Source organism: Columba livia, chromosome Z (genome assembly GCF_036013475.1).
Source record: "Columba livia isolate bColLiv1 breed racing homer chromosome Z, bColLiv1.pat.W.v2, whole genome shotgun sequence".
In the NCBI taxonomy this organism is placed as follows: Eukaryota; Metazoa; Chordata; class Aves; order Columbiformes; family Columbidae; genus Columba; species Columba livia.
In genome coordinates, this window is record NC_088642.1 from 10078929 (window position 1) to 10092449 (window position 13521).

The 13521-nt window shown below is 53.8% G+C and overlaps 1 protein-coding gene across 2 annotated transcripts; it reads right to left on the reverse strand.

Moving 5' to 3' along the window:
* Positions 1-6677: 6677 nt before the first annotated feature.
* Positions 6678-9989, reverse strand: CCL19 (C-C motif chemokine ligand 19). 2 transcript variants are annotated; one of them, XM_065047105.1, is made up of 4 exons: positions 9830-9989; positions 8581-8704; positions 8108-8204; positions 6678-7209 (listed from the first exon to the last, which is right to left on the reverse strand). In XM_065047105.1, the coding sequence occupies exons 1-4, from the start codon at positions 9981-9983 to the stop codon at positions 7195-7197; spliced, it is 390 nt and encodes a 129-aa protein (XP_064903177.1). In that variant the 5' UTR covers positions 9984-9989; the 3' UTR covers positions 6678-7194. The 2 variants fall into 2 exon arrangements, with proteins under 2 accessions (XP_064903177.1, XP_005507836.3); XM_005507779.3 differs by having other exon boundaries at positions 6683-7589.
* Positions 9990-13521: the final 3532 nt, after the last annotated feature.

Below are 13521 nucleotides of genomic sequence, written 5' to 3' on the forward strand. Positions count from 1 at the left end.
GCTTTTGTTCTTTGCAATACAGTGGCTGTTATCCATCACTGTAAATGCTGACTGGTGCCTTTCCAAAAGCCACGTCAACTAAATAAAAGGTGGGAAACTGCAAGTCACAGTCTTTCAAGGGAAGTGCTTGATTTCTTTGCCAAAGACCACCTCAGCAGCTCGCAAGACTCCTGATAACAAATGCTGTGTTTCTGGAACATCATCTTCCCAGAGACAGTAGAAAGTCATGGCTTGATAATTTACACAAGATTAAGGAACATGCATGTAAACAGAGTTGTGTGCTTGCAGTATGGGGACAGTCAGTGCACAGCCCAGCAGAGGAGGGGTTTTCCCAGCCAAAACATCTGCAAGAAAGAAAATCTTGCTTTCTGTGGGAAAGTGGAGAAGAGTGAGATGTGTTCATCAAGAAGGCTGACCAAAGGCTGCAGAGGGTGAACTTTCAAAGCCAAGCAGCCCGTACCACATCTGGCACATCTGCAGTGACACAACACAGCAGCCAAATGTCTCTGGACATGCACAGAATAGTCACTGCTCAGGTGAAGTTTGGGGCATAGGGATCCATGGAAACTGGGCAGCATGGGGCTAAGCTGACAGAGGGGAAGGGAGACCCCAGGGTTAGAGGTTTACAGTTAAACAGGATCACAGGAAGACCCTCTAAGCCTACCTTAGCACTTAGCAATCTTCTGGCTCTCCCCTGCCATCCCAGACAAGGAAAGGTTTTTCACACTCAAGGATTTAACACATCCCAGGCAGCCTTGGGCTGCACATCAGTTTCACAAGTTCAACAGAAGAATCATGTCTTCTTTGCTGCTGTCATTGCCCAGTTCTTGTCCCATGGTTGTCCCTCCCATGTGCTCCCAAGCAGGGCTATATGACCTCTCAGATCTTCATGAGTCCCCTCCAAGACCCATCCCTGCAGTCTGAGATGGCTGGTGCAACCTCACCTCAACCTTCTACCAAGCCAGTTCTGTTTTGCTGTTCACCTGTACCATTTTGCTGTGGTTGCAGTGCAACTAGGAAAAGGAGGGAGGGCAGGTTCTCCTCCAGTGTCCTGGCCTGGGGTGCACAGAAATCTGCACCTAGGAGCACAGCTAAGCAGGAAAAAAAGGAGGCAAAGGTGTGTAGTGCCACAGAAATGGCACTAAGTGTTCCATCACTGCCTACCAGTTCATTGGGAGCAATGGGTAATAGGGAAGGTACTTTCCAGAGACTTCTGGCAGCAGGACAAGTCTCCTATTTGCTTGTCCTCCTGGTTTTCTCTTTAATCTCCAGTTTCTACTGCTACTGTGCATAAAGAGAAGTTGAGTGCACCTGAGGGCAGAGAAGCTGGGTCCCCCCTCCCTTTCCAAAGGGTACTCTGAGCCCTGGCATCTGGGAAGGGTGCACCCGGCTGGGAGCTGAACCTTTGCTGCAATAAGCTGTAGCACCTGCGACTTGTCCAAGCACAGAGCTGAGCCCTGCCTGGGTACAAGGGAGCCCATAACAGACAACTTTGGGACACAGTTTGACTCCAGAGACCTGGGCCAGGAAAAGCACACTGGTCCCATGCTCCAGTCCTGGGAATCAGAGCCAAGAAGCCAGATCACAGATGTGTAGGCTGGGTGGTACCACCAGGTCTCCCTGGTCCAGCTGCAGAGGGAGACTGGCAGGGGTGGCACCAGCTCCTGCTCACAGCCCCACAGCCTGGCCAAGGGTGCTGGCGTCTTCCCACAGGACAAATCTCAGCAGAAAGTGTCCAGACAAGCAGCAGCAATGATGACATTCTGGGAATGAGAAGGGAGCAAGCAGGGGCCTGGGGAGAAGAGATGCCAGGCCTGGATCCTCTCCATCGCCCACACAAATTACTATTTAAGCAAGAGTGAACAGCACAATGGGACAAGGCTAAAAAGGCTTTTCCTCACCTGGCTTCCCACCGTGCCGGATCTGGCACTGGTGCCAAGGGAGCTGTGCCCACAGAGAGCAGCCCCTTGCCTTGGCACCAAGCAGTGGAGACCATCAGCACAGGAGACAACCAGCCCTTGCACTGACAAACATGCCCAGGATATGTTCACAGCTCCTGTGGACTCTTCTGCACCAGAGAGGGACGTGAAGAAGCCATGTGAGGGCTGCAGGATGGGGAACTGCTTTTAGCCCCTGCAATGCTGCTCATCTCACCGGTGAGTGCAGCCAGTTCCTCCTCAGTCACTTCAGGAGCAACATGTGAAACCTGTGTGGGATACTCGTGACAGAAAAAGCCCCCATCCACCATCTCTTTGGAGGCAAAGGACAAAAACAGCTCCCATAAAGCCTCTGGAAGATGTATTAGGGCACTTGGTGAGACCAGCGTAGCACTTTGGTGCCCGCTCTTGCTGTAGAGAAGCAGACAGTTGTTTTTGCTGTGGACTTTCAATCCTACCTCAGGGCTGTGAATGCCCATGCCAGGTCAGAGACCCTAGAACACAGCAGGTTGTGCCTGCTGCACCTTGTGCCCTTGAAGGCAGCACGGGAACCATCCGAGACAGCTTTCACCATGCCTGGGAGAAACAGGAGTGCTCTCACAGTCCTTGGCTATGAGACCTGGCAGACAGAGAACAACTCAGGGCACGCTCACTTTGCTTGCACAGATGCAGCCTTGTCTTTCTTTCCTGGCCTTCTGCACAGTCACCAAGAGAGCAGCTGCTTTCTCAGCTCCCTAGGAAAGCTTTTCACTCATAATGTCTTATTATTCCACAGCATGTGAAATACAGGTCCCAAGCATAGATAAAGGACTGCGGATGATTCAAACAATGCTCCAGAACACCTCACACCAAACGGATCCCTGCACGTAGCCCCAGACTTACTGAGGGCACATCTGCATTGTACTGCAAGGAATCCTGATCATGCTCCGCCAGCTCCCAAGGGCAAAGAGCAGGAAAAACAGAGCTGGAAAGAGGGAAACAGGAGGGCTTGCAAAAAGTTTTACTGAAACTAGCTCTGGGCTGACACTTGAGGGTTTTGACGTGGTGGTAACTAGCTACTTTCTGTAAGGAAAGAGGCTGCTTCCCTCTGAAGAGAGCATTGGCATTTTGTACCGGAAAATTTCACTCCATAATTTACAAAGTACTGAACCTTGCTGGTTTTTGGTGGATTCCTGGAAGTCGGGCTCTGGAGTAGGGACAGCTGCTGCAGGGTTGGAGGAGGTTCAGCCAGCCGGGAACATGTACCTGGCCCAGGAGAGCATCTCTTCATGTCCTTTAGCTGGGAGGTTAAGGGCAGCCTGCTGCCAGAGCTGGGGCCTGGCTCAACACCCCCTTGAGAGACACAAGAGACAAGGACCTGGCAGGAATCTGTGAGGAACTGCTGCAATGTTCTGAGGAGGACACATTCACTGCTCCCAGAAGAAACAGAAGCCCTGAGCTTTGCGATGATGGTCTTACAGGCAACTTGGCCAAGAAGTCACTCAAACACTGATGGAAGCTGTGGCAGAATGCAAACCTCCCTCCCTCCTTCAGTATGGCACATCTCCCCCTTTCTCTGCTACTTGAGGCTAACAGCTTCTTTTGTTTGGCCCCAGAGCACCCTGGCTCCTGGGCCATTAGAAGAAGGGAGTGCCAGGCACACTGAGACGCGCCCAGTGTGGGGATGTTTGAAGGCTTCAGGGGCACCCACATTCGGTGTGGGGGTGCAGAGAAGCTTCTAGAGTGCCTACAGTCAGATCTGATCAGATAAAAACGGGATTCTCGTCGAGACTCCACCCATTGTGTGGGTCTCTCAGAGCACGAGCAAGATGCTGCCGCCGAGAGCCCCCCTCCCCGGGATGGGGACTCCGCTTGCCTTGCCGCCACAGATGTGAGTAAAACTCGCAGGATTGCGAGTATATTTATACTTTTTGTGCACATATGCAAGTATAACTTTCCGTGCACATTTGCACGCGTACTTTAAATTATTTCCTCGCACAATCGCACCTGTATTTTCCTTCCGTGCACACTTGCGCGCGTAACTTTCCATGCCCAATACGAGCACATGTATAAATTATTTCCTCGCACAATCGCGAGTGGCCGCCGAGAGCCCCTCACACAATCGCGAGTGTATTTTCCTCCTGTGCTTCCACATGAGCACGTGTAGGATTCCGTGCACACTTGCACGTGTAAGTAAATTAACTCTCGCAGGATTGCGGGTGTATTATAAATTTACCCTCGCAGAATCGCGAGTGTACACTTCCCGTACTCACTATGAGTGCGTGTATCTCTTTTAAAAATAATCCTGCACCGTGTTTAGGCAAGTGTGTATTCCTCTGGGACTCAGGGACGGCTCCGGCATTGTTTTGAGTGAAGCCACGTGCATGCACTCTGTGGACCGCCTGTTGTATTAGTTGCTGCCTCAATAATTTTCCTCAACTGATATCCGAACATTTATTTAAGTCACTTTTGGAGTGCTAAAACCCTGTTTCTCACCGGTTTAATAAAAGTTGGTTTTGGACCTTGTTGTCCCTTAAATTAACCTACGGGTGCCTCCGTGACAGAAGCAGATAAACCTGCTTCCAGCATCCAAGAGATCAGTGCAAGCCCCTTCTCCCTCAGCTTCCAAGGACATCGTGCTCTCTGCCAGGGTAGCCTCTGGCCGAGAATGAACGTGATGCACTTCAGGCTAAACCCTTTTTGCAGTCCCTGTCCTGCACAGGGACCTGCTCCAGCTGCAGCACTTCAGCCACAGTGCAGATCCACACTGAGTATCCTCCTCCTCCTCCTCCCCAGCTCTCATGGGTCACCGAGCGAGCAGCAGAAAGGCTTCTGCCCAAGCAAGCACCAACCATCCTCCTTTCCCAGTCACGCTGTTTGTCTTGGCCTCTATTCCAATACCCACCTTCCTCCTCTGCCTCCTCCTCCTCAGGATTGTATTTCCGGGGCTGTCACTATAGTTAATGAGCTGGAACAGAGATGGTGCTCTGGGAAAGTCATACCAAGAGATGTCTGAGACCAAGGCACTGCATGTGCACAAATACCAGGGAGGAGGACCCTAGAGGGGGGAACACCTGAAAAAGAAACCTCGACCAAGGGAGCCAGCAGACTGGGGGAGGAAAAAGGACATGTCTAAGCTTGCATGAAATAGGTCTCAGCAAAAGCTATCAGGTGCCTGGAGATCCCTGGCTTGGACAGCCCAGCTGCTGCACACCGTGGGTGTCATCCCCTGGAGAGGCTGGTGGACACTCCCCCCTGCCATTTCACTGGGCTGTCTCACTCCCAGCCTGTGCTCTGGCTTGCTGGCTGACAACCAAGCCAGAAACAGTGTAAATAATTAAATGATGTAGACAGTCGTGTTTGACATGTTTGACCTCTTTGAGAGGAAAGCATGGTGCCTGACTGTTAGTCATGCAAACCCCACTCATGCACATTCAGCCCATGCTTCAGCTGAGTGGAGCGGCTTTGTTCGAACAGCGCACGGCCCAGCAAACAGGACAGGTCTCAAGAGGATGTAAGGCCGTTTTGGGGCAAAAAGACTGTAGTTCCAGTGCACAGACCCAGGGGACCCAAGGCACAGGAGGAAAACAACCAGGGACTCCCAGCCTATCAGCGATGAGGGGCAGGAGCTGGTGGGCTGCCCTCCATGTGTTATCCATGGGTGTGCTCAAAAGCAGGTGTCTTCACCTGCCCCAATTTCTCCAAAAGCTCTTTCTCCTCACCCACACCTCAGCTGTTAGCATGCAGCAAACTGTCAGTACAACTGGCAGACACAATCAGCAACATTGTGCCTCAGTTTCCCTTCAGTGGAAAGACAAAGCTCGTGTTCCTACAGCACTTCAGCCATGTCCTGTGGGAGCTGAGAGCTGGGGAGCTCCAGCCCAGCAGCTGCATCAGTGAGAGTGAAATGTTTGGGGCTGGATGGTGCAACACCACCTTAGGATCATAGAATAGTTTGGGTTGGAAGGGACCTTCAAAGGTCACACCAGCCCCACTGCCATGAGCAGGGACACCTTCAACTAGATCAGGTTGCTCAGAGTCCTGTCCAGCCTGGCCTTGAATGTCTCCAGAAATGGGGCATCAACCATTTATCTGGGCAACCTGGGCCAGCATGTCACCATCCTCATCATAAAGAATTTCTTCCTTGTGTCTAGTCTGAATCTCCCCTCCTTTAGTTTAAAACCTTTACCCTTTGTCCTATTGCAACAGGCCCTGCTAAAAAGTCTGTCACCACCTTCCTTATCAGCCCCTTAAGTACTGGAAAGCCGCAATAAGGTCTCCCCGGACCCTTCTCTTCTCCATGCTGGACCACCCTGACTCTCTCAGCCTGTCCTCACAACAGCTGTTCCAGCCCTGTGATCATTTCTGTGGCTCCTCTGGCCCCTCTCTAACAGGTCCATGTCTGTCCTGTACTGAGGGCTCCAGAGCTGGATGCAGGACTCAGGTGGGGTCTCACTAGAACAAAGCAGAGGGGCAGAATCACCTCCCTTCACCTGCAATGCTCCCTCACATCCCATCTCTGCAATACAAGCCCCTGGAGACCCACTCCAGCAGCCTGGCCAAGCCACACGGAGCAGGACACCTGCCTTACCATGGTGCTGAGAGTCTCGTGGGAGATACTTGCAGCCCAGCTGCTGCAGAATGCATCCTTCACGCCTATGAAAGCCTCCTTGCCCCACCTTGCACCCAAGCAACCCCCCTTGCCACTGTGGCTGGCTGCACACCCCTCCTCCCCACCGGCCTTTGGGCTCAAACACGAGGCACGTCAAACACTCACTGGCTTTTCTTTTTATTCAACAAAATCACAGCACAATTAAAAAAAAAAAAAAAAAAAAGAGAGAAAAGAAGAAGCTTACACCCGTAATTGTTGCATCAAACAGACCTAGCAGCAAATAATACCTGAGAGCAGCGTGAACACAGTTCATGCATCCCTGCCCAGGTGCAGAGCAGGCTTTGAACATGATGGCAGGCTGGGGACCAAGAAGGAGGGCGATGTCCCTGAGGAGTGCAAGGGCCGAGGACAACATTGTTGCCCACTCTGTCACCATCACATTACTGACTGTTTCTACCTGTGCAAGGAAGGGCAGGAGGGGAAACAATGCAGGGAAGTCAGGGCATGACAGAGGAACCGCATCGGCCGTGCTCTGCTTGAGGGCATGGAGGTTGTGCTCAGCAAGGGAGCAGCACAGTGTATGGCTGGTGAGGAACATCTCCATCCATCTCCTCGATCCCCACGTTGTTGCACACTGGCAGTCCTTCCCAGGGGTACAGAAGGACTTCAGGACGTTTGGAACTGATGATGGAAACCAAAGGGATTAAACTGGTGCTGGAGGTCACAGTTGCTGCATTGAAGGGAAGGCTGAGATCCCCCAAACTCATCTCACAGAGCAATCCATCAGCCAGCTCCCAGGCTGCAAAGGCAGCAGAGGCTCTGGTCCCTCAGCCCCAGGCTCAGCCTGACACAGGTCCTGGGTCACACCAAAGGCAGAGGGAAGAAGAAAGAGCAGGCAAGGCTCTGCCCAGCCCCAAGTGCTGTCATGGGTCCCAAGGAAGGTCAGAGGTGGAAGCAGATCGGCTCCTTTAGCTTTGGATTCACAGCTGGGAGCCGGCCCCACTCCAGGCACTGGGGCCGGCCATGAACTTTTTTGGAGCCTATTTACCCTGGGGTCTGGCCTGGGGAAGTGAAAAAAACAGCTGTGATAAGTATTATAATCCCCAGGGCAGGAGCATCCCTGGAGTCCCTAAGCCATAGTCAGTGTTGTCACCAAGCAGTGACCTCCTCTGGCCAAGCCATGGTGGTGAAGAGGGGCCATGACAGGGCTTGCAAAGCACCCACCAAACCCTTCATAAGCCCACCCTGTGAAGATGCACAAGTTGCAAACTCCAGGTTTGCAGGGCAGAAGTGGGGGGGTTCACTTGCGGTGGTGTTTGCTCTAGCCCCCGTTTGGCTCAGCCCAGGGCGGCACTGGGTGGGTAACAGCCTCAGGGCTGCATTTATTTTGGTGGAAGAGGGATTACAAAGGAGCCAGACTGCTTCCAGTCGGAGGGAAGAGGGATGGAGACATAGATAAACTGTCTGTGCCACAGTAGAGACATCCCAGCTCTTCTCAGCAGCCCCGTCACACTGGGAAAAGCCAGTTTGATGGTGGATAAACTCATCATTCCTGTCTGAGAGCAGGTCTGGCACTTACCTTCCTGGCAGGGCTGGCATCCAGCTTCTTTTGGAGCTGAACCACCCATGGGGCTTGGAGGGGGGCACAGAGACGCTTGCCCTTTGTGGTGATGAACCTGCCAGGCCCATGGTGAAAAAAAGACAAGATGAGGTGAGCAGAAGCTGCTCACTGAGGATGCTCCAGCACAGCTCCAGCACAGCACAAGCTCTCATCCACTGCCTCCCTCACTGCCCTCCTCCATCTCTACTTTGGGTTGCATTTCTTTCCTGACTTTTGTCCCAAGTTTTTCCCTCCCAGCAGGTCTATCCTGCTCTGATTGAGCCTCTGAGCTCCCAGGTCTCTTCTACATCCCTCCCTATTCCCTCACCCAGCTCAATGCCTCTCCACTCTGCTTTGTCTCCCTCCTTGCCTCCCAGCAGAGCCCACCCCTTGGCCATCACCGGCCTGTGGCTCTTTCCCCTCAGCCACCGCCACCACCCTGGGACTCTTACACAGTAGCTGGGATGTTGCAGCCATCCTGCACCAGCTGGAGCCGATAATCCTGCACTATCCGCCACGGGATGGGCGTCTCTTTTGTCCGCAGGCAGCAGTCAAGGACATTGTTCCCACCGTGCACTGGAGGAAGAACAGATATGCAGGTTGAGGTTGCTGTCTCTGGGTCAGCTGCACCTTCACCCAGCCTCTCCAGAGGGTGCAGGGGCTGCAGGGCTGCCCCAAGGGGGCGGGCAGGATGGTGCTCACAGGCAATGCCCTCACGCACCTCCCCGCCTGCACACGTGAGCGCAAGATTTACTGCTTCCACGCCCCGGTGCTGGAAGCCCTTTGCCTCCTTCCAACAGAAAGCAAAGAAGGTGAAAACCAGCAGTTTGGTGAAGGGCAGCCCTTCTGCATGCCTGGGTCCCTTCTGAACCCCCAGGGAAAGTGGGGCAGGATGGGGGTCTTCACCACACTTCAGGATGCTGTGACACTGAAGATATCCTTACTCAAAGGGCTGGGAATGGCTTCAGTTGTATTTGCTGAAGCAGTCACAGGTTTTGCGGCTAGCCCATCACCAACCCTCCCCATAACAATCAGTCCTATGACACCTGAAAGACACAGCTGTCTTGCACTTCACTGCAGGGTAAGGGAGCTTGATTGTCTTCCAAGCAAGTGCTGTGTTCACTGCTAATGCCCATCAAGACTGGCAGTGCCCAGGAATGGCTGTAACCCCAGGCAGCAAAGTGTGGTATGACACCACAAGGTGTCTGGATCCCCCAGCATCCCACAGCAGGGCAGACGGCCTGGTGTCACTCACCCAGACAGCTGTGACCTGCGCACACCCCATATTCAACACCAGCAGAGACTCAAACATTGGCTGTGCCCTAACACATGCCATCTCTCCTGCTCCCAGCCCCACCGCTTGACCCCAGGCTTCCAAAGAGTTTTAGGGATGCTCCCCTCATGTGCTATCAAAATGGGGACCAAGACTATCCCAGCCCAGTGTGCACCAGCTGGGCTAGGGCACTGGGAGGCAGGATTGCTCCACAGCCTTTCTCAAGCACAGCTTTACAACCCCAGTGCTCCTGCCTGGACTTTCGGCAGGACGGAGTCCCTATGGGACAGGTCACAAGCATAGGGCACAGGAGGGCTGTGACACAGCCCAAGGGATGCATCCCACTAAAAGTCTTCTGGAAAAAGAAGGGCAAGAAAATGGGTCCTCTCCCTTCCGCAAGAAAAGCAGCCTGACAGTTTCCCTCTTACCATCCAGGATACATCCGATCACCAGGAGACTGAAGCAGAGAAGATGCAACTGCTGCATTTTAATGCTGAGTCTGGCAGGAGTTGGGCTGGAGAGAGTGGTGCTCCGGGGAGGAGAGGTGAGCTCTGCACAGCTTCCTTGCGCTCTGCTGCTCATGCTCACCACTGCCTATTTATCCTTCCAGCTTGTGGCTTTCACTTTCTTTTGGAGGAGAGGGGTGGGAAGTCGCAACAAGTCTTGCCACAAGCTAGTTTTTAATCTTTGAGCAGTTCCCAAATATCCAGGCCCCTTTCCCTGCAGCCAGCTGCTCCATGATCCCAGAGCCAAACACTCTCCTTCCCTCTCTGCTGCCAGCAGCCGGGCCACAGGGGCTGCTGGTCAGGGCCAGTGCAGCTTCGAAATCCCTGCAAAAGCACCCTGGGACACTGGGCAAGCACATGGGGGGTCTCACCACATACATTTCCCAGTCCCTCCTCTGAGATGTCTCTGGGACATTCCCATCACATATTGTATAGGTTCAGCTCACAGATGCTGGGGGGATAACTTGCCTCAGCCTCATTTTTTGGGTATATGCAGGCACTGGGGGGACACCTGAGCCCCCCCCATCTGTTTGCAGGAGCCTGGTTCTCTCCACCCACCCTCTCCTTTGCTACTGTGGGGCCACATCAGAAGCCGATGGATGGAGAGGAGCCCAGCCAGCATGCTCCGTTCCAGGGCTGTGGTCTCACATGCCAAAAGACAACCTGGTTTCCAGGTGTCCCAGCAAATCAGATCATGGCCAAAGGCAGCAACAAAGCTTCCTGGAAACAGGTTTTCTCAGCACAAGAGCAGAAATCCCCCGCGGAGGCTGTGTGCGCGGTGTGGGGTGCCAGCTCAATGTCTGTGTGGGTACTGCGGGGAGCGAAGATGAGCGCTCCTGCTGCAAACCTTCACGGGAGCACAGGGAAGGGGGCTGTTTCTCCTTGGGATGGTGACTCACCACCATGCCAGTGCCACCTGCAGTGATGTCCCTTAACCAGCCCGCTTCAGCCCTGGTATGTGGGATGCTGAGAGCAGTGGGGTTGTGCAGCCCGGGGGACAGACGGTGAAGGGGGTCTCACTACTGCCAGCAGCTGCCTCATACGAGTTTGGAGAGATGCCAGAGCCAGGCTGCTCTTGGAGGGGCCCAGGGGCAGCATGAGACGCAACAGCCCCAGCTGCACTCAGGGAAATTCCCATTGATAGTAGGAAAAATATTTCCCCACAAGAGTGAGCAAATCCCGGAGCAGCATCTCCATCCTTCTATCCTCCCCCTTGCTCCAGCTTTGTTCTGTCCTGGTATCTCAGCAGAGAGCTCTCAACAGCCCTTCCTCAGGGAAAAATATTTACCAGGGGACAAGACATGGAGTTGGGACCGGGGGACATCAGAGATCTCTGGGACCAGGGACCTCTGCTCCTCTCAGCAGAAGGAGACAGCGAGCTCTCTGCCTTCCCTGCTCCACGGTAAGAAGCCAGAGGAGGCTCGAGCCGTGCTACCAGCCAATGTGCTCCATCCCTGCACTGGCACCAGCCTCATGCGTGGGGTGGTCTCCTGTATCAGGATACCATCTCCTCCATCAGGAGAGCATCTCCTCCAGCCACGCCTGTGCCCTGGCAAGCTGGCGCTGTGCCGAAGGGCATAGGCAGGGGTAGATGTGCAGGATGAACAGCATAAACAGGATGTGCCAGCTTAACTTCAGTCAGCACCTGCCTTCTTCTAGCACTCACAAGCTATAGAGGAGAAATCTTAACTGGCAGAAGGGGAATTTAGATGGCAGAGGATTAGTGTCAGTCATCAGCCACAGCCTCTCTGCAGGTTTGGGGGATGCAAGGCTGGTTCTGGGACCTGGTCTCCACTTGATCTCCCCAGGGCACTGTGGCAAAGACATGCCACAGCAGGGAGAAGAATGTCTCCTCGATGCTGATGCTAGTGAACAGACCTCCAGGCAGAAATGTTCCTAACCCACAACTGACTCCTCCCTGGTGCCTGGACAGACAACCCAAAGTCCCCTGTGAAGAATAGACTCCAAAAGCAGAGCCCTAACACAGTGGTGAGGGATGCCAGGGGTACTGCCTGACAGCAAACCCTCACCTCCTTGCACATTCAGTGGCACCTACCAAAGCATACCTGAGGACTGGTGAAGGCTGCTGAGGGATGTTGAGGGTCCTGTCCTGTGGGACATTCCTCCATGCACAGCTGGGGTTCTGGTCACCATGGCAAGCCGGGGGATCCCCAGCCACTTTCCTGGCACAAGGGGCTCCCATCCGCTGCTGGCTCCTGACTGAAAGCAGCATGTCCAGTGTTGAACACATCCTTCTGGGGGTAAACCACTTACCCACCCCTGGTTGCAGGGTGCCCCCTGCCCTCACAATGCCTGCAGTCCCTATCACATATGGGCAGGGAAAAGAGGCTCAGCCTCCTCCCGACAGCTGTCTGGGTGCCAAGTGGGTGAAAGCACGGCTGCTCCAGCCACCTCTGCTCCCCAAGAGCAGCACCAGAGGGTGAGGAAAGGGGCTTTCCAACTGTGTTGTGAAAGGGGAATGTGATGGGTTTCCCCCCCCTCCACTGGGGTCAGTGGGATTTCTAAGAAGAGAGTGGTCATCTCTGAAGTGCATCCCTGTGGCATGCAGGGATGTCACCCCATCCCCCTCACAGGGCTGAGCCTCAGGGACAAGGAGAGGCAGATGAGGAAGTGGGAATGTTTTGGGGTCCAGGAATCCCGTGTGATTTGGGAAGAGGGGAAAGCGTCATGTCCGCTGACCCATTTAAGCCTCATTCGGAGTAATCTGGAAATGGTTGAGCTCCAGCCTTGAGGACACCACAGGCACTGCAAAGCATCCTTTAGTGCTCGCTGCTGCAGAAGCGTTGATAATGCAGTTGTTAATTAAAGTGGAAACCATGCATGGGGGAGGGGGGAACCCTGTGGGAAATCCAACCCATCAAAATGTAAATGGGCTGTGTGAGCATCACCTCCAACCCTGGGCTCTTCTCAAGGAGCACCAGACACACTGTCACCCTCATGGAGACCTGCTGGCTGTGGGAGCCCGTGGGACAGCTGCTCCCTGTCTGTTTGTGGGCTCTGCTTTCCACCTCCAAGCTACGGAGCTGGAAAGGGCAAGGGGGGAATTTCAGCAAATTCCAGGCACAGACAGTCCCTGGGGCAGGATCTGGCCTGGCTGCATTCACCTCATTGGGAAATACTAGGCAGACATTGCAGCTGTTTCAATTTCCCTCATATGTACAAGCACAAGGAAGCCTCCCACACGGCTCCCATGGCAGTCCCAGTCCCAGCATGGGCACAGGGACTGGGGCAACTGCTAGCCCATGGGGCTTGGGGCCCCACTGGATCTCTTCTAGCGAGGGAACCCAGTCAATCTGATTTAAATGGAGTTAAGGGGAAAAAAAAGAACAAGTCATGCCTTTGCCCAGAGGAAGCAAAGCTGGTCCTGAGCATCTGACTAAGAGGGATGCAGAAGGTGCCGATTCCTCCTCTGTTAGAGCCCATCTGTCCCTCAGTGGCTTCAGTGTCATTGATATTGAGGGTCACTGTAGGCAATGGGCAGCAGAGCCAAGACTCTTCAGCTGGGTCCCACTCGACTACCCCAGGTGAGCACCCATTTCCTGAGGTCCCTGGAACACAAGTGTCCCTCAGAATCATCATTGGGCTGTGCAGTT

Excerpts from the sequence above, each read along its gene's own strand:
- CCL19 (XM_005507779.3), bottom strand. The coding sequence starts at position 9,983 with ATGAGCAGCAGAGCGCAAGGAAGCTGTGCAGAGCTCACCTCTCCTCCC. Across the intron at positions 8,705-9,829 it reads GATCGGATGTATCCTGGATG|TGCACGGTGGGAACAATGTC; the intron begins GTAAGAGGGAAA and ends TTCTTCCTCCAG. Across the intron at positions 8,205-8,580 it reads TGCAACATCCCAGCTACTGT|GTTCATCACCACAAAGGGCA; the intron begins GTAAGAGTCCCA and ends TGGGCCTGGCAG.